General features: G+C 45.5%; 1 protein-coding gene and 1 long non-coding RNA gene across 14 annotated transcripts in view; one reads left to right on the plus strand and one right to left on the minus strand.

Annotated features, from left to right (window-relative positions):
- Positions 1–8,220, minus strand: part of ESRRG (estrogen related receptor gamma) — a 403,755-nt gene extending 395,535 nt beyond the window's left edge. For 2 of the 4 annotated variants that reach the window (XM_066995513.1, XM_066995511.1), the window contains exon 1: positions 8,080–8,220. Coding sequence is in view for 1 of the 4 variants with exons in the window: in XM_048057618.2 (XP_047913575.1) it covers positions 8,080–8,081 (2 nt within the window). In the remaining 3 variants the exon portion in view is untranslated. The remainder of the gene's footprint in view (positions 1–8,079) is intronic. The other 2 variants (XM_048057618.2, XM_066995515.1) reach the window with 2 other exon arrangements.
- The window catches only part of LOC106031642 (uncharacterized), a 107,873-nt gene continuing 97,434 nt past the window's right edge, over positions 8,130–18,568 (plus strand). For 7 of the 10 annotated variants that reach the window (XR_010830894.1, XR_010830889.1, XR_010830890.1 and 4 more), the window contains exons 1-3: positions 8,130–8,265; positions 10,920–11,019; positions 15,812–15,998. This is a non-coding gene — a long non-coding RNA (uncharacterized lncRNA). Of the gene's footprint in view, positions 8,266–10,919; positions 11,020–11,873; positions 12,109–15,811; positions 15,999–18,041; positions 18,351–18,568 lie in introns of those variants that run through there. The other 3 variants (XR_007160897.2, XR_010830888.1, XR_010830892.1) reach the window with 3 other exon arrangements.

Below are 18,568 nucleotides of genomic sequence, written 5' to 3' on the forward strand. Positions count from 1 at the left end.
AGGAGTCACCATGTTGTAGCCTACCAAAATACCTACCTCTTTAAACATTTTTCAAACGGACAAGATGAATAAGGGTGTGATGGGAAGAAAATTCTTCAGAGAAAATCCAGGCTCAAAACAGAAACAAGATTTCTTAATTTATAATTCAGGGGTCTGCACTATTCTCATTCCTTGTTTAAAGACCTACATTTTTTATTTTAAATTTCAGGCAAACTTTAGATGCCGTACTCTTTTCTCCTGAGTTTAAAAATACAAATGAAAAAAAAAAAAGTAAAAATGTTAAATAATGATATAATTTGTTCAGAAAGTGTAGACTGACAAGTATATGCAAAGAATCACTGAGTTCATTTTTTTTTCCATCTACTCTAATATTTTCCTAACTGAAAGAAAATGTGTAAGTTCCTCATCCATTTTACTAGTCATCATTAATGGGAGTTAAACTTTATGCCATTTCACTGGCAACTTCCCCAGCCAGGCAGCAATGTAGTAAGTTGTATCTGATACAAATTAAAAATTAAAAAAAAAATAATAAAAATAACTGTTATCTTATATTTGTATGAAATCTTAAAACAGTTAAACAACAAATATCCCACTTACAGACATGACAACTATTTCCATGGCAATGAGGAGGAAGGAGATTGAGAGAGGAAGGCAAGCTTCTTACTACAAGGTACAAAATCTAAAAATAGGAAATACAAGTACATGAAAAATTAAGGCCCCTGTAATCATACATTTCAATGGAGAGATGGTGTTACTGTTATGTATTTCTGCACAAGAAAACCAAAACCCTGCCTAGGAATTCTGAGCATTTCCAGAATCCAAATAGTAAGAGGAAGCTATTCAAAGTCACAAGTTTTCATATTAACTGCAACGGAAACAGAAATAAGCCTTTAAACTTAATCAGTTACTTAAAATGAATTTATAAAGAGTTATCTTCTCTCCTCTCTGTGCTTAAAACTAGATCCATTTGTACATTACTGATGTACGTGCTGAAAAAATGTGCACAGGCAATAATGTACTAATCTTGCCTGAGTATTTTGAGGGAGGGAGTTTGTGTGCATTATGCCATTGCTGCATCTTAAGGTTGTGAATCACTAAAAAAATACAGAGAAACACTTTTTGTAGTTTGAATAAGACTTTTTTTGACAAAATCTAAATACAGGGAACTCATTTCTAAGTTTGCTATTATTATTCTAATAAAAGTCAGACAAATTTTGAAACATTAAATACTTAGATGGAAACATCATTATCACCAGCATTTGTTGCAAACATATTTACTGCATTCAGTTGACATCCTAAGTATACCCTTATACTCGCATAATGCAAAGAGCTCCAGCTCTCCCCATACATGACATAACAGTAAAAAGAAAAATCTAAGTTGATATTTATTCATCTATTGAATCTCAGCCAATATCTACCACTATTCACCATGGCTAGTGGTAATTTTACACATGTAGGAAGTGCAGAAGGCCTTTGCAATACCTGAAAGCTTGAGATTTGCATTATTCTGAAGCCTTTTTTTAGTTCTATTGAGTATATAATGATAGAGTAAAACATGGGCATTTAAAAACAAAGAAACAAACAAAAAAATCTTTAATTTAGTAAAGACTGAGATAAACTAATAAAAGAAAAGAAATACAATATTAAAGTTGTAACCCTCCATTCTCAAAATGATTCTTATAATTAAATGCTCTCCCTTCCTTTCTGTCAAGATCTAATTTTCTGCAGGGATGTCAAGGAGACCGCTGCTATACATTTTCCTAAAGTTAGCATGACATCATCTACTAAGTGCCTATGACATGCTATTTACCTTTCTTGTCAACTTAGAGCTTTTCCATTTAAGAATTGTTTAAATGAATCTTTATGCATTCACACCTATACCTAGAGGTATCTGTTTTAAAACAGTGTTCATTTTATATTTCCTCCTGTTTTATGCCATATGCCTCTTCACTGATGCTCTTCAGATATAATATATAATAACAAGTGCAAGTGAAATAAAAAGGGAAGCAATTTAATTTTCATTATTTGCCTCAAGTATTTATTGACAGGCAAAGGTGATAAAAATTCCAAGGTAAAAGGTCTGGCTTGACATCTCATTTAAACAACTTAGTAGTGTAGTGAACAACTAAGTAGCTTTGTCCCCTGCTCCAAAACACAAGACAACAAAATCCTAAAACATCCTTACGTATTTGCCTTCTGAAATACAGCACAATATTTGGGAACCTATACTTGATGGAAGAGATTCCAAGAGAAGCAGCAGAGAGTTGTTGGTTTTAATAAATATAAATTCCTTATCTATTAAAAGAAAATCTATGTACATCAGTAAAAAGTATTAAAAAGGGGAAGATTAATCAATATGTGAATAAGTGTAACCACCCTTTCTTCAGTGGGTATTTCTGAGACAGAAATTCATTTTTCTCATGCTGCAGAACCCCTCTATTCAAACAACAGCCTGGGAACAGCGATGGCCCTTTAATCGTCTTCATTACCGAAAGGCAGAAGCAACTGCTATTGATTAAACACAGCATTCTGTAAGATCCATTTCTTCCAATTAAATTTGTATTCTCTTTCTTGGATGTCTAGTTTTATTTAGTTCTGAACAAAATTACAGACGTACCTTTGTTAACTCATGTGGTGATAATTCATTTCCAGAAACTGTTCCTCTCGGTAACGCTAGCTATTACTGATTATAGTATTGCTCAAGGCAGATTCCTTGTTGTAAATGGCATTGAACATTTTACCTGGATATTGCAACAACACATTATGAGCATTGGGATATAAACAGAATAGTGAGTAATGTGGCCAGCCTCTGGATTTAAGCAATAAACTAGTCGACTTGTGTGTGAAGACACACTCAGCTAGAAAATTGAGCTATCATCAAAGCATCTGATACAATGCCTGCATCTTTTTCTACTTTGCTAGTGACTGATCATTACATTCAACTGTGAACCACGGCCTGAAATAATAAAGGTCAGAGTTTTCAAGGACAGTTTCTGGTTTCGAGTTTCCAGCTTGAAATACCTATAGCTGGATTTTCCAGGTGTGAGGTTCCAAGACTTTTTACTGGAACTATATCCCCTCAGCATGAGGAAAAAGCAAAGCCAGAACAGGCCTCACACCACCTCACATCAAAAGCTATTTCATTAAAGAATTGATCCTAGGGTTTAACATGTGTCAGAAGGATGGTATGATCTCTACTAGCGTATGTACATTAAAAAATCCAGATCTAAAATATTTATTTAGTCTACCTCAAACTTTTCTCACCTCATTTCTCAACATGTTTTGTCTGCTATTCTGAAAAGAAAATATGCAAATTTTGGAAATTTGGCTCACTGTGATAAACAATCTTGGCCTTTTTTATTTAATACAGAAGTACTGTGAAAATATTCTCTTTAAAAAGAATACAGGATCTCTACATTTATAAAAATAATGAATTTGCATTATGCTGGTATAAACATTTGTGGGCATCTCTTGATTTAAAAAAAAAAAAAAAAAGAGAGAGAGAATTACATTAAATCGTCTTTCAGTGAATTCCAGAGTGTTATGGTCATCCATTATGTCACTGGTTACAAAAATGGGAGCGTGGCAGCGCTGTTAGAGAAGTCTGCCAGAGTTCAGGACTCAAACCTGGCTTTGTCAGCAACCTGTTGTGACCTGGTCCAGCGCACCATATGAGAACTTCATTTCTCATCAGCTTTCCTAATACCAAATGCACGTCACTGATGTGTTTTGCTACTTTCACATAATGGGGGTGGGGGATAATTCATATCTGCAAAGTTATGGGTGATTTCTTACTGAAAGGAAAAATAAGTTTTTACTTCTCTAGCATTTAATTGTGTTTGTAAAGGTAGGACAAGGCTACACCATATACTGTATTGAACGAGTAGGTTTTCCTTTTATTACCGGCACCAAGAAGTACTATATGATCTCCCACTAACAATGCTGAGATTGTCCTTTAAGCTGCTGCGCTGCTCCGTCAGGATATTTCGTCTGCTCTGAAGGTAAGCACCAACTTGTTCAACTTGTGACAGCATTTTGCCACAGTCCTGTCAAGCAACCAGGAAGCACGCCGAAAAGACAGCGATTAGGCCAAACGCCTCCTGGCTTTGTGCAACTCAGACAAACGAGCGCGCGTCCCGTAAAACCCGACGTTCAGAAATCCTCCGTCGCCGTGACCTCCCGCCCCGTCTCACCGCGGTCTGTTCCCTGACCGTCTCTGCCCCTGTGCACCAGAAAGGTCCGCACGTCCGGGTGCCGGCCGCAGGGCCGGCGGTTCCCCGCGGCGCCGAGGGGTCCGGCGGCTGCGTGGGGCGGCGCCGCACCCCATGGAGCCCCCGCGGCTCCCCCGGCACCGGCATCGCAGCCGGCTCCCGGCGCCACGAAACCGTCCCGCGTCCGGGTGACACAAAGCGACATCGCTCGGGGACGTAGCCCCCGGAGGGGAGCCCTGCTTGCTGTCGCTGCCCCGGCAAATTTAATTCCGGGGATTTCTGCAACTTTTCCGCCGCACCTCCAGCCCGCCCTCTGGAAACTTCGGGCAAAGCCGAGGAGCGAGAGGACAAAGGGCCAAAGAACAAAGAGTCCAGCCGGGAGGGGAGAGCAGGGCTCGGGCTGACCCCAGAGCGGAACCTCTTCCCCTAAAAAGCAGGCGTACCGCTCCGCCGACCCCCGGACAGCAGCACGGCCCCGGCGGCGGCTCTGGGGGCTCTGAGGGACCCCAGGAAGGCGACGAGGAGGAGGACAAGGCAAGGTGCCCTTAGCGCCCCGCCGCAGAGCTCCTGCTGGCCTCAAGGCAACCTAAAACTCTCGCTGAAGTGTCGCTAAGCACGGTTTGGTGGATGCCCCTCTCTCTCCCCGGCCCCGAGCGTGATTCCTGCTGTAAAATTCCCTCCCTGGCTTTAGCACTCGAACACCCTGGAGAAGCGGCAGGTGCCCCTGGTCACCTGTTGCTGCGAGGTTCCTGTCCTCTGACCAGGGTGTGCTATTATTTTATTGTATTGTATTTTATTTTTATTTTTCATACGGCGCTTGCTGCAAATGCCCCATTGCTCTCCGAAAGCGATTTATCCCTGGACGACGGGGATTTTGCTCCCGAGCGCAGCAAAAGGCGCGGGCGGAGGCAGAGGCTGCTCGGGGAGGCTGCGGCGCTCGGCTCGCTGGGCTGCCGGGGCAACAGCAGCGGCCAGCCTGCAGCTGCCCCGCGCACGGGCACGGGGAATTGCCAGGATTTTCTCGGACAGGCATTTCCAAAGAAAAGAGGTAATTGACGTGGTTCTTCTTTTGAGTAATAACCAAAGGGAATCTGAGCTCCACCTGAGAAACTTTGAGTCTTTTTTTTTTTCCATTCTTTCTTTTTCACTTAAACTAAAAGTGAGCTAACAGGGCTTCATTTCCCTGAAGGTGAAATTTATCTAGTTCTTAATTAGGAGCGCAAAAGAACCAGCGAGCACGGTACGAAACACCCACGGACGTGGACATTGGCGTGGAGCGGTCCCGAGCGTAAAAACCAGGGGGGCGCTCCCTGAACCAGCCCCCGACCCTCACCTCCCGACCCGAGCAGCCTTCCTCGCCGCCAGAGAGGTGGGAGAAAGGGGGCGGCTGTGGGGAACGAGACAAAGTTGAGACCCCGAGGGTCGCCACCGAGGAGCACTGGGTGCAGTTGTAACACGCGTTCGCGTGAAATGCTGCTCTGGGAACGGGCGTAAAACTTCGCCCCAGTCTCTGCCCTCGGTTAACTAAAGCCAATTACTTGCTTTCATATAAAAGGTTTCGCGTATGGTTACATGTGAGGAAATACGAGAAGCTGATGAGTCTGTCTTTGTTATGATTTAATCAAATAAATTAAAGGAGAAGGGCTAGGATACACCCAATTTTGGACTTCAAAAAAAAAAAAAAAAAAAAAGAGGGAGAGAGAGAGAAAAAAAGGAATTAGTTTTCAGGGACGCTCTCTGTCCAAACATTTTTCTGCTGTACAGAGCAACGTCAGCCTCGCTGAGTCCACTCAGCTCATTGCTGCTGGTTGTTTGGGCTTTCTCTTTTCCTCTTAATGGAGCACCTTTCATAAGCGATTGGAATTTCGGGGGGGAAAGGGTGAGTAGGTGCCAAAACAAGTTGGGGGTGGGGCAGAATTTTGCGTTTCAAGCAATTTAGCAGGCAGCAATTCTGCTTACAGCAGAAAGGTAGGTGGATACTTGAAAACATCCTCCACCGGGGTGTCCTACTTTAGCAATTCTAATTAAAACAGGGTTTACAAGATGCAAAGAAAGAGCAAGCTTCTTGCCTTATTTTCAGTGGGCGTGGGGGATACCGTCAGGCACAAAGTGCCTCTAGCTTGTTCTAACGTGCACCTTTGTTTAAAAAGAAAAAAAAATCAAGCTTGTCCTCTGATTTCAACTAATGTATTTTTAACTGGATTTCTTTCCTCTGCTTTGTGTGATCTGATACCTACCGTGTAGCCCTGGCCCACTTTCAGCCCTGCGGGTGCCCTGTATTATGTGTGTGTCTGAAAGAAAAGGGAAGTCTTCCATCCAACCCTCTTGTGCCCTATACCTGTGCTTGGGAATTGAATTGTGGCCAACCCTGGGGTCAGCAGAGCACGGCTCCTATCCCTCTCCTCGCTGCCTGAACCAAGAGGAGCCGGGACTTTGTGAGCCTAGCGTGGCTGTGACCACCCGGCACCTTGAATCAATAACGCGGCCGGTTTCCTGACGCTTCTTTTCCGCGGCTCCTTATTGAAAGGGAGGCTTTACTGCCACCTATAAATAGCCCCGGATCCGAGTCACTTTTTCTCCGTAAAGCAGCCAAGTTGCAGCCGAAGGAGCGGCAGTTCTGGGGCGTTTCGCTGGTGCCGGCCCGAAACGCGACGGCTGCAGCCCCGGGGGGGGGGGCTCCGGGGACCCGCACCCAGCGCCGCGCCGGCTGCCTCTGAACTTTGTTCCCAGGCACGGCAGGGAGAGGAGCGAATACCGATACTCACCCTGCTCTTTGGATTTCCAGGTGCAACTCCGGCTCTCCCTCTTCTTTGTGTATAAACGAGCAAAGGTTACAGCCCGGGCACACGCCGTGATGCTGCCCCGGGTAACCCCGGCCCTGTGAATTTAACGCTGCGCTAACCCGCTCCGAGCTGGGGGCCGGCTCAGCACCGCGCCTCTCCGCGCTGCCAGCGGCTCGCTCCGCACCCCGAGCCCCGCACCCGGCTTCCGAGGGGTCTCCGAGCCCGGTACAGGCCGTGTCCCCCCCCTCTCGCCCCCCTTCGAGCCCGCTGTGCGGTTTCTAAAAGGCGCACGCTGCTGTGGGGCTCGCCTGCGCCCGCTGTGCCACGCGTGGGGAAAGGGCAGGGAAGGAAGGAGCGGGGCTACGGCGAGCCCACGGGAGCCGAGAGCCCACGCGTGGGGAAAGGAGCGGGGCCACGGCGAGCCCAGCCCGCTGCTCGCTGCCGCCTGCCCCTGCCCGTGGGGCGCGGGGGCTCTCCACTGCCCGCACGCCAGGCGCCGAGCCCCCGTCCCCGCGTCCTTCTCGCTCGCTTTTCCTTTTTTTCTTTTTTTTTTCTTTCTCTCTCTTTTTTTTTTTTTTTTTTCTGTTTTTCCCCCCTTTTAATTCCCCCAAGTGGGTCCTGCTGAATACAGCTCGTTAGCCGCGCTGCTACCGGGGTAATTGTCTGGGGGGCTGAGTGCTCCCGGAAAAGAAAAGCGGAGGAAGAGGGAGGGATGTAACCTCCGTTATCTTTCTGGTACTAATTCCCAGCCGGCTCGGGCTCAGGGGACAAGGCGATCGCTTAACAAACCCTCCTCCTTCTCTCCCTCCACCACTCCTTCCTTCCTTCCTCTGCTCCGGCACATTTTCTCCCCCGCGCTCGCCCCCACGCTTCATTCCTCCTCGTGGGGAGGAATAAGCCGTGCGAGCTCAAACTAAAAGGAAAAGAAAAAAAAAAAAAAAAGGAAAAAAAAAAAAAGGCGGGTGGGAGAGAGACTGGACGGGAATAAAAAAATAAGAAAGGGGAGGGAGGAAGAAAAGGACAGAAAGTGTCTGTGCCTGATCGCTGACCATCTGTGCAAAAGGTGATCGTTGTTAGGTACTCACATGGCTGGTGGCAGAGCGGCTCTTAGCAATTAATAAGTCTCTCAGCTTGAGATCTTCTTTCCCCTTTTTGATTGTAGCGCTCTCTGTGTGTCTCTCTCTCACTGGCGCACACACCAAACCGCTCGGATGCTTCACGACCGGCCACTTTGCGAGGGGAACAACACGGGAGGGTTTGTATTACTCCAGGTTCGTGTGTGTAGCCTATAAATAGCGAACTTTTTGATGGAATCAGCTAACAAATGAGAGGAGAAGGCGTAATTTTGCGCAGGGAGCCCCCCTTTCTCTTTGCAAGATTAAAACCCCCCAGGCAGCAGACAGAGCTAAAGTTGTGGGTGTGTAGGAAGGAATTTGACTTCACCGTGATTGTGCGCGAGGTTCTGGTTTGTTTGTTTATTTTGGGGGCTTGCTTTGGTTTTTCCCCCTACAACCCATATGTTACACGCTCCCTCCCTGCCTTCCCAACAGGGGCAGGAGCTGACCCGGATTAGCACCGACTTTAACTCCAGGTTGGAAACACGGTGCGTTTGCGGCTTTTTTTTTTTTTTTTTTTTTTTTTTTTTAGGGTGGTGGAGGTGAAGAGGGGCTCCCCGCTAGGTCGGGTGGAAAGGAGGGAGGCGGCAGGCAGCATTTCCTGAACGCGCCTTCACTTTAAAAGCAAGGGCGGGGGGGGGGAATAGGAAAGAGGCAGATTGGGATTATTGGGGTGGGGGGAGGATTTGGGAGGGAGGAAAGGAGAGGGGCGAAGCGTTAGCCTGGAGCTTTGGGTCAGCCACGGAGCGAGGCAGCCACTCACGAGAAAGCCCCGAAAACACTCCTCCTGGGGGTTACCCCCGCGGCCGCCCCACGCCACGCCACGCGTGGGCGCCTGGCCGGGACAGAGCCAGATTTGGGGTGGGGTTTTTTTTTGGAGGGGGTGCAGCCCCGCGGGCTCCGAGGGCAGCCTCTGCCCTGGCCCTTCAGGGACGGGCCCCGGCCCCCTCGCTGCGGCACGGCTCCCACCCGCGCCTTCCCACGCGGGACGCCCCACGGGTAGGTGGGATGGGCTGGGGGGACTGGGGGGCGCGCAGCCCGGCCCGCGGGGGGGGCGCGCAGCAGGCGGCGGGGGCGCGCAGCAGGCGGCGGGGGGCACCCGCGCGGCGTGGGGCAGGCGGCCGGGGACACGCGTGGGGGCGCGCTCCCACCCCCCGGAGCCCCTCGCCTCGCCTCGCCGAGGCTGTCCCCGCGCGGTTCCAATCTCACGGCTCATAAACCGGGAGCCGGGGGGCTCATCATTCACCTGCCGCAGCCTACCGGGCAGGGGAAAAAAAGGGGAAAAAAAAAATAAAAATAAATAAATAAATAAAAAACATCACGCTGCGAGAAACAGCCAGAAGCGGGCAGGCGGAGAGCGGCGCACCCGGGGCCGCCCCGCCGCGCGTGGGCTCCGCACCATCCCGCATCGCTCCGCACCACCCCGCACCGCCCCGCGGCCGCTGCCTGGCGAGGCCGAGCAAAGCCGCGATGGGGCTTAGACCGGGTGCGGGGACAATGCCGCGGAGGAAAGGAATAAAACCTTGGGGACGAGAGGAGGGTGGCCTCCCGCATCTTTTTTTTTATATATTTATCCCCCCCCGCCGTAAATAACGCCGGGAGTTATTTTGTCCTGCGCTCAGATCTGACAGATTCCCCTCCCGGCTGCCAAGCACCAGCTCCGCGGCGCCCAAGGGGACGCGTTACAGGGAGCCGGGGGGCGGGGGGAGATCGGGGGGCTTTGGGGGGGTCCGGGGGGGTTCCGCGGCTGCATGCGGGCAGGGCGCCCCCAGAAACGCCGCACCCGCTGCTGAAGTTCCCCTAACAGCGGCCGAGAGCCCGGCCTGAGCCATACAGGGGTGGCAGCACGCTGAGATCTCAGCTTTTCTTTCTTTCTTTCTTTCTTTCTTTCTTTTTTTTTTTTTTTTCTTTAAGAACTGGGATGTGAAAAAGTTTAGACCGCAAGGTAATTATCAAAAGCAATATAGCGAGTTTTACGCGGAGACCCACTTCGCAATTTTACATCGAGGAGCAAAATACGCCGGCGGAATCTCGGGTCATGCCCAACAATGGAGCGATGTTCTCCCGCTGTTTAATATACATGGGGTGGGAAATGAGGGGAAAACACAGCCAGCACCTGTAGTGCCAAAGGAAAAAAAGAAATCAAATTACTACATAATATTTTGGGGCTATTTTGCAGGGCGCTCTTCAAAACCAGACCCGCATTTAATTATAGCCCTAATGATTTTTCTGTGCGGCCGCTAGTTAATAGTAGGGAGCAAATGGGGTTTCTACTGAGTTTTTAAATTCTGATATCTTCCCAAAAAATAAAGATAAAGGGGGGGAGGTGGTCCCTTTATGTGTTAATCGCACATCGGGGGCTGTAAGTGACCGATCCGGACCAACTTTTAACTAACACATTGACCTGCCAGAGAAGAAAACTCCTTGAAAGAAATATCACGTGCACCAAGAGCCTTGCTCGCATTTTGGGATTGGCGTGCCTAGAAGCCCGCCTGCCCCAGGGCTCTCCCCTTCTATTTTTTATTTTTATTTTTTGGGGGGTGGTCTCCCGAAGGAAGCGGCTGGGCACGGAGCTGCTCCACCAGCCCGGGTCCGCTGCCCCCCGCGGAGGCTGCGCGGAGAGGCCGGGGATGCTCAGCAAGGTGCGGGGCGTTTGGGGGCCTTGGGGGGGGTGGTGATGCTGTGCAGGGGGGTCAAAACAGCCCCATGTGGGTGGCTATCCTCTCCACTCTTGCCTTGCTGATCCTTTATATTTGTCCTCTTTTTTTTTTTTTTTTTTTTTTCTCCTTATTTTTCTTCTTGCATTCCAGCCCAGGTTTCAGGCAGGTTAGATGCTTGCCCCACACGCCAACCTCTAAGCAGAGAGACTGGAGTATGCTACCGTGGAGTTAAAGTCTAACTCCTCTGCAGGTAATAATTAAAGAGCTTCTTTCTAAATCTCTTTCCCCTCTGCAGAAACACCGAGGCTTTCTTTCGCAATAGATTATATTGATCGCACACACGGGCACGCTCTCTGCCGAGCTGCTGCTGATGGCAGGCGATCTGCTCTCCCTACCCTGAATACGCTTCCCTGGACCTTTCTTTACTTCTTCTAGCTGAAAGGTCCCTTTAGGGCTGCATTTCTACAAATGCTTCCAAGGCTCCCCCAGAGAAGCCCCAGATGCCAAAGGGGACAGACAGTCGCTCAGCTGCACGCATCCAGGCTGTGGCCGTGCCTTCGGTTTTCACCCCATATTTATATCTTGGACGAGTTTAAAAATAAAAGATATAGGGGACACAAAGTCACTGCCATCAGCAGTGGAATATCTCTGTCAAGCGGGAAGGCCTCCAACTTTTCCTAGTGGTGACGTTTTCCAAAGAAAACCTTCAGCCTTGTCCCAGCAGCTGGACTGAAAGTTTTAGGGGCTCTCAATTACTTGAGATCATAAATTAATCTGCCAGAGAAGTGCGGCACACACCTGATATCAAGGGAGGGTCAAGAGCTGCCCAGTTCCAGCTGGTCCTGCGTTTGATTTACTTCGGGCTGTTAAGATGTATGCTGTGGTGTTTTGATAAGAAAAAAGGAGTCAGCAGTTTGATTTGGCAGTTCCTTTTTTTTTTTTTTTTTTTTTTTTTTTACACCCTTCTCTGTCTGAAGAGGGCTGCAGGTTAAGCTAAGGAGTTGGTTTTTGCTCTTGGGGTGTTTTTTAGCAGAGGCTCTTGGTCTGCACGGGCTGTCTCGTCCCTTGCTGTTAACACCTAACTGCATTTCTTATCCTCTGGAGCAAATCAGAGAGTGGCCTAAGCTTTCGTGCAGCTCCTCCACCTCGTGCCTTCGTGGGTGCTCACCCCAGGCAGGGCACGTGGAGCACCCAGAAAGGCAGTGCCTGGGACACAGCTCGCCATGCGGGTGAGCTGCTCAGCCTCGGCAGCGCCCTACCGCAGCCCGACATCTCTCCAGCCTCCTCTGCCATGGGGCCTTGCTGCCGTGCTGCGTCAGGCCCCTCAGAAATCAGCTCGGTACGTGAATGCTTTCATTTTGCACTGTACAGACACACTCCTGCAAGCTGCAGGGCTGAGCGTGGGAGGGGGGCTTGTTCTTAGCTGAATGAATCTGTTACGTGCTGGTTGCCCTCATGCCTGCTCTGCCCCCTCCTAAAGCCACCCCAGACCTCCAGTCACAGTCTCGGAGAGTTAGACAGTACCGAAGGGATGTTCTCTCTGGTGCATGTGTCTGTGTCACCTGAAGGCTCCCAGTAACCCTCCAGAGCAGAGGCACACCGCACCGACAGCATGCCTCAGAGGCGGCAGCAGTGGTGCCAAAATGGGGGACGCAGAATCAAGCCAGGAGTTTTGGAACCTACCCTTGTTTTTTTTTTTGGCGTTTTTGTTTTTGTTTTTTTTTCTCCTTTCCTCCTGTTTTAGTTTCTCTGCCTGTAAAATAGGAAAGTAATAGCCACTGACCCTATTGCCTTTCCATGAGGCAATTACTGTTTGAAAAAAATCAGAAACCCTCAGAGGACATAATATGTGACAACAGTCGGAGGTGGACGCACTGCCATTCCTCGTGTTGTGCTTGGCTAATGTTTCCCAGCACAGACCATATTTTCTGTTGCATGTAGCTTTAGAAAAAACATCATCACTTAGACTGAAAACTGATACGCTGACTGTCTGTACCGGGATGATTATTTTGAAAATACCTGCCAAAACAATTTGTCCATTTCCAAGAACAAGGTTATGGAAAAATAAACAGTTTTGCTCATACTAAAAAAATGGAAACTTTTTCCTTTGAAATGCTCTGCTGCCCTCAGGCTTTGAAGCACAGACTCAAAATGTGACCTTTTCCATTTAAAAAGTGCCTTTCCCTCTCTCAAAAAAATTATCCAAATATGGCTAACTTGCAAATATGAGATTATTTTTTTTTTAATGAGCACACTCTCAGTCATGGTTTCTTTTATTCTATCAGAAAAAAATATATTTAAATTGATAAAGATTGGTCCTAACTGAGGACAGAAGCTTAAGGATACTGTGGTAAAGCTAGATTTCCACATTAATCCCCACCTCCAAATTTTCCCTGTGAGCCCGAGCTTTGGCACAGGATCTGAGAGGTAGGAATCCTATCTCCTCTAAGCTCCAAACGATTTGAAGGTTGCATCAAGAAGAAAGGTCTCTGCATGAATACGAGAGGGAGAAAAATCCACCCTGTGACAGAGCAGGCAACAGAGGCAGCCAAACAGCCCAGAGAGAAAAAGCGGGACTGGTGTTTGGAGGCAGGAGCCTGGGACTGATTAGGTAAGGAGACACAGAGGTTGCGTGGAAAAAGCAGAGAGAAAGTGTTCGGTTGAGGAGCCTGGAGGGCAGAAAAGGGACTGGCAGGGCAAGGATAACAAAACCATCTAATGTTGTCAGCCAAGAGCAAGGATATGTAATTACAGGATGTCCAGAATAGCTGGGCTGAATTTTATTTGAAACATAGTAAAATCCTGAAAGTCAAAATGTTTTATTTCAGTATTATTAGCTGATGCATTTCAACTCCTCAGTTAAGCATTAATGCTTGTTGTTTTGAATAGAAGCTGTTTTCTGATGCTGGAAAGAATTAAATGACCTTCAAGAGACGTATTTCTGAGACTATTCAAAATATTTTTAAATAATTTTTTTGTGTGTGTCTGTGAGTGACCACCAAGCTAGTGGAACACATTACACGTTCATCACTAGCTGTAACGCCAGGCACTCAGGTGTTAAGGCAGTGACTAACTCGAGGGTTTCAGAGCAACTTTATTCAGTTTCCCTGCACAAGACCACACGGAGTTTATTCCACCAATTTCCTAACACACAAATGGAGCCCTGCAAGGCACACGTCCTCTGGGGGCCAGTCACAACTTTGTAGTTTTTATTCACTAGATCTCTGTCTAGTTCGTCACAGAATTGGGTACTGTTTGCAGAGAAGGCAGACTGTTACAAGAAGAGAAAGCAAGGCCTCATGGTAATGTGGTAGCTAAATTTGGCTAAACAAGTTTGAATCCATTCCCATTTCACCTCAAAGCTTCTGTAATGTGGGGAAACTCACCTCAAAATGTAATGATGAGCTGAGATTTTCGTATTATGAGGGCCCATCATGAAATTTTGGGGTCTGATTTGCTCAAGCGAATCACTCACTGCTTCAGACAAAATCCACAGGACTGTACATTGACTATGCCAAGGGATGCAGAATGCCAAACAGGCTGAAAAAAACGAGCAATTGGCATCTCTAATTGGATACTCCAAGTTAGTGGGCACTTCTGACTTTAATCTCATTTGTTTGGAACACAGATTTATTAGAAGGATACAACTATCTCGTGGCTTTCAGGTTGTAAAAGATGTTTGCTAAACACACTGTACTATCCTGAGGTGGGGAGAGGAACAGCAGAAAAATAAGTGTTGTGTTCAGACTGGGATTTAAGTTGTGTGCCCCTACAGAGTCCCGCACAGGTAAACCTAACAGTAGGAACTAACTGCTGAAGTAAGCCTTGCTCCACATACTACCTTGAATGACAAAGGGTTGCCTGTGAAAAAGTCAATCAGAAAAGCCCCACTGCCCTCTCAAATTGCTTTCTTTTACTGTTTAACATGAATGGATGAAACAAGTTTTTTTTTTTTTTTTTTTAAATTATTCATGAAAAGATGGACGGACAGGGAGGAAAAAAAAAAAGAGGAACAAGTCTAGAGTGTCTAAGAACATGGAAATAAAGTGGTAACCCATGTCCCTACCAGTGACAGCCCTTGTATCTGGGACATTTCCATTTCAGCATACAACCTAGCAACTTGCCTATAAGTTACTGCACAATCTCCTTCTCTCTTTTTTTTTTTTTTTTTAAATCCTCCCAGTTGCTTCAGAACTAACATTTTTGCTATGACATAGTCTGAATTTTGAGGAAAACTGTGTTTCCTGGAAAATTCTTGATCATCTGAAGGTACATGACAACATAACTAAAGGCTGTATGATAAAACATCCGTGCAAGGGATTGGTACTGAGCAGTGTGATCAGCTTTCATTCAGTCATTTCCTACTACTTTGTACTGTTTCTAAATGTTTACCAGGTCTGTAATGCCCTTTTAGTTTGAGTGTTTGTATGTATGTCAAAATATTATTTGACTATGCAAGACTTATTCCCTACCTAATATATTGCTGTTCTTTTTAATTTCCTTTGACGTATAGGTTTGTATATCTGTTCCTTGATTTTTGATTCCTTATAGATTTTATTTCCTTGTTTTTTCACTTCATTCAGACCCCTGGCAAATTTAAGGGTTATTAGTGATATCTCACTTATCTTAATAAATTGGTTTAATTAATTAATTAATTAATTAATTTTTATTTTTATTTTACTTTTTGGGGAGTCATCTGCTTCAGAAAGGTAGCAGATTGATAATTTTATTATTTCAGCTCATCTGCTGATCAGGTTCAACACAAGTAACTTTTCTGTCTTACCAAAGTTAAGCATAATAGCAAAAGAATGATTGAACTCGAAAGTCCAACTACCCTCTGTCTTGTTTTGCTCAATTAGCACATATTTAATTGCTTATTTATTTGATAACACTGGCAGCTATCCACTGGGAAAGGGACTAAAATCTTCACATGATTTCAAGTGGGTGGATGAGCCATTAACAACGTAGTTTGCTCTGCGGAGGGCTGGATTTGCACAGTCCAAATGACTCAAACTTTCAGAATTGTGTTTTCTGTATTACAGCACGGTGAGGTTCCAGAATCACTCTCCTTGCAGTCATAAAGCTAGGAAGTGCAATGACCAGGCATGTGGTCCTGACCTCAGACTGAGGATCCTTGGCCTAGAGTCAAGCAGTCGCTGCAGTCACCGAAACAGCCAAATTAACTGTCTGCTTAGCCATGGATTAAAATTCATCCACTGATCCAAGACAGTAAGTGAGACAATAATTTGCTACTCCTACTTTGCTTCACAGCAGATCCTCATTTAGAATAAAGCTGCAGTTCAGCATCAGTTTTTATGCCCAGAAATGATCATGATGGCATTGTAAAATTGTACCTGTAATAACTTGAACAAATGGGATAAATAAATGCAAATGTAAAATGAGAAAACGGATCCAGTTCTTAGTAATGCAGAGACTGTATGACAGCAGAGTATAAAGATAGCTTCAGGAGTCCTGATGTAATCAGCAGCCACCATTATTTTGAGTAGTAACTCGTAACAAATAAAGTGCCATTTCCTCTGAGTAAGGACCTCTTCAACATCACTTTTACCACCACAACCTAACTGTCTGATTCTCTAGCAAACCACAGACTTGATTGAAACTCTATAGAGTAAATTACTTAATGCTTTCTAGAGACCTCAAATATGTGAAGTACCTAGTGCGTAAAAGTGACAGCTGATATCAAAACCAAGCAAAACAAGACTGACCAGTTAGGGAACAGAGCATATATCTTTTTTTTTTTTTTTTTTTTTTTTTAGCATTGTTATTAGATGTTGCACTTGTATTTAGTAACAGGGCAATATGAGCTTCAAAGTCCATCATTTTTATACCAATATACAAGACAGAACAACTAGTGCGTTCTCAGTTACGCAATGCAAGGATGGCCATCTGCTGCTGAGGAACTGATTTTGACCCAGATAACAGCAAGTGTTTGTGTATCACAGACAGAAGCTCATAGTGTGACATCTGCACCTCCATTGAACGACATTAATAAAAACACAACAACTTAAAAAAAACAACTTCCAGACATAGTATGAGTCATATTGATACAGTATATTAACTTCCGTGTTTATATACCCTACATTATCAGTCTCTTTGCAGAGCTAAATTCTTCTCACCATGGCCAATAATAATAAAAAAAAGAGAAAGAAAAAAAAAAGCTATTCTTGTCAGTGTATCTGACCAAGTCAAAGATCTGATATCCTCGTCAATAAAGCTTTACTATTGCTTGTGATGATAATCCCGTACCATCCCACCCCCTGAGGTGACTATATCTCAATCATGAATGGAAAGATCACCATGTAAAACTACGTACCCACTTTGATGTACTGATCTGACTGTATCTCCATGTATCTTGGAAGGCTCCAAAACAACAGTAGGGGTCATGGTAAATCATTTGAGTATAAGGTTAACGCTCATTGCAATAGCATTGCAATATTTCATAGGTACATGTGCAAAGGCAAAGGTTTTATTCATAAATACACTGATGATATAATTGCCTTGGACCCTCCCAGCATAAATTTAGAGAGAGAGGAGTGAAATAAATGATGACTCTAATTTTCTGGCTATGAGGATGCCTCTTCCCACCAGCAGTGGCTGGTCCATCTTTGTCACACTCGGCGTTACAAAACTCCCCACTCGCTCACCCGTATCACCACCAGAGAGAAGGTGAAAGGCAGAGCTGTCTGAGGAAGTAAATTTAAGATGATTAAGATAGTCTGGACTTGCTGTACGGCCTCAGTAGTTCACTCATGAAGGCTTGCAAAGGCAGAAGTGGTAATTAGGCACCCAGTCTAACTTTCACAAGCAAGGGGCAACCTCCTTAAAGGCAGAGTGCCTGTCCCTCACTGAGTTCAAACTGTCATGAAGAGCTACAGTGCTTAAACTACTTTCACAGGGTGAGGATTTTCCATACTTTGTTTTTTTTTTGGGGGGGTCACAGTTACTCCACATTTATGTGAATGAGAAGTGTATACAGGCTTAGTTGTGACACCAGCAGAGAAGTGGAAAGTGCTTGAGATCTGGCGGCTAAAATGTGTGACTCTTACTAAGTTTAGCTCTCCTTCTAAATATTAGAATTGCATTTAAACTAAGTATCCATGATAAAATGTTCTGACAACAATAAAAGTGGAAATTCTGGAAATTTTGAAAATTGGAAATACTTGAATGCTTGCTGTCAAATGGAAACTACTGTAAAAGCAGTCGCTGCATGCTTTCAGTGTGATAGACACACCAATGTTCTATCTTATACAGCATGTATGGGCCAGGACAACAGCAAGCAGAAACGTCAATAAGCCTCCATCTTCTGCTTGGACAAAATGAGGTGATGATGAAGAAGGCAAAATATGTAGAACTACATATGAGGATGAGGCTCGTACATATACGTGGATGAGGCTGAAGATGAAACAGTCTCATAAATAATGGTGCTGAGATGAATAAAAATAGCAGTTACTTCCCAGCCACCACACAAATCTTAAACACTGTCGTATGTTAATGATTTACCATTATGTTATGACAACCTGAAAAGTATGTTTTTTCTCAATGACTACACACTTATTTCAATATGCCTTACTAATAAATTAACATACCTTTGCTATTTGTTTCATCAAAATGCAGGTGAACTTTGCCTAAATACTGAGAACTGTAAACTTCACCCTAGAGTTGTAATATAAAAAGCTGAGGGAGAGTATTTTAAAAAACCTAAAATGAATTAAACTCTTGTTTTATTTAGTGGAAGAGTAAAGATCTATAGTATATGTGTTTAAATAGAGTCATAAATG

The sequence above is a fragment of the Anser cygnoides genome, chromosome 3 (assembly GCF_040182565.1).
Source record: "Anser cygnoides isolate HZ-2024a breed goose chromosome 3, Taihu_goose_T2T_genome, whole genome shotgun sequence".
Taxonomy (NCBI): Eukaryota; Metazoa; Chordata; class Aves; order Anseriformes; family Anatidae; genus Anser; species Anser cygnoides.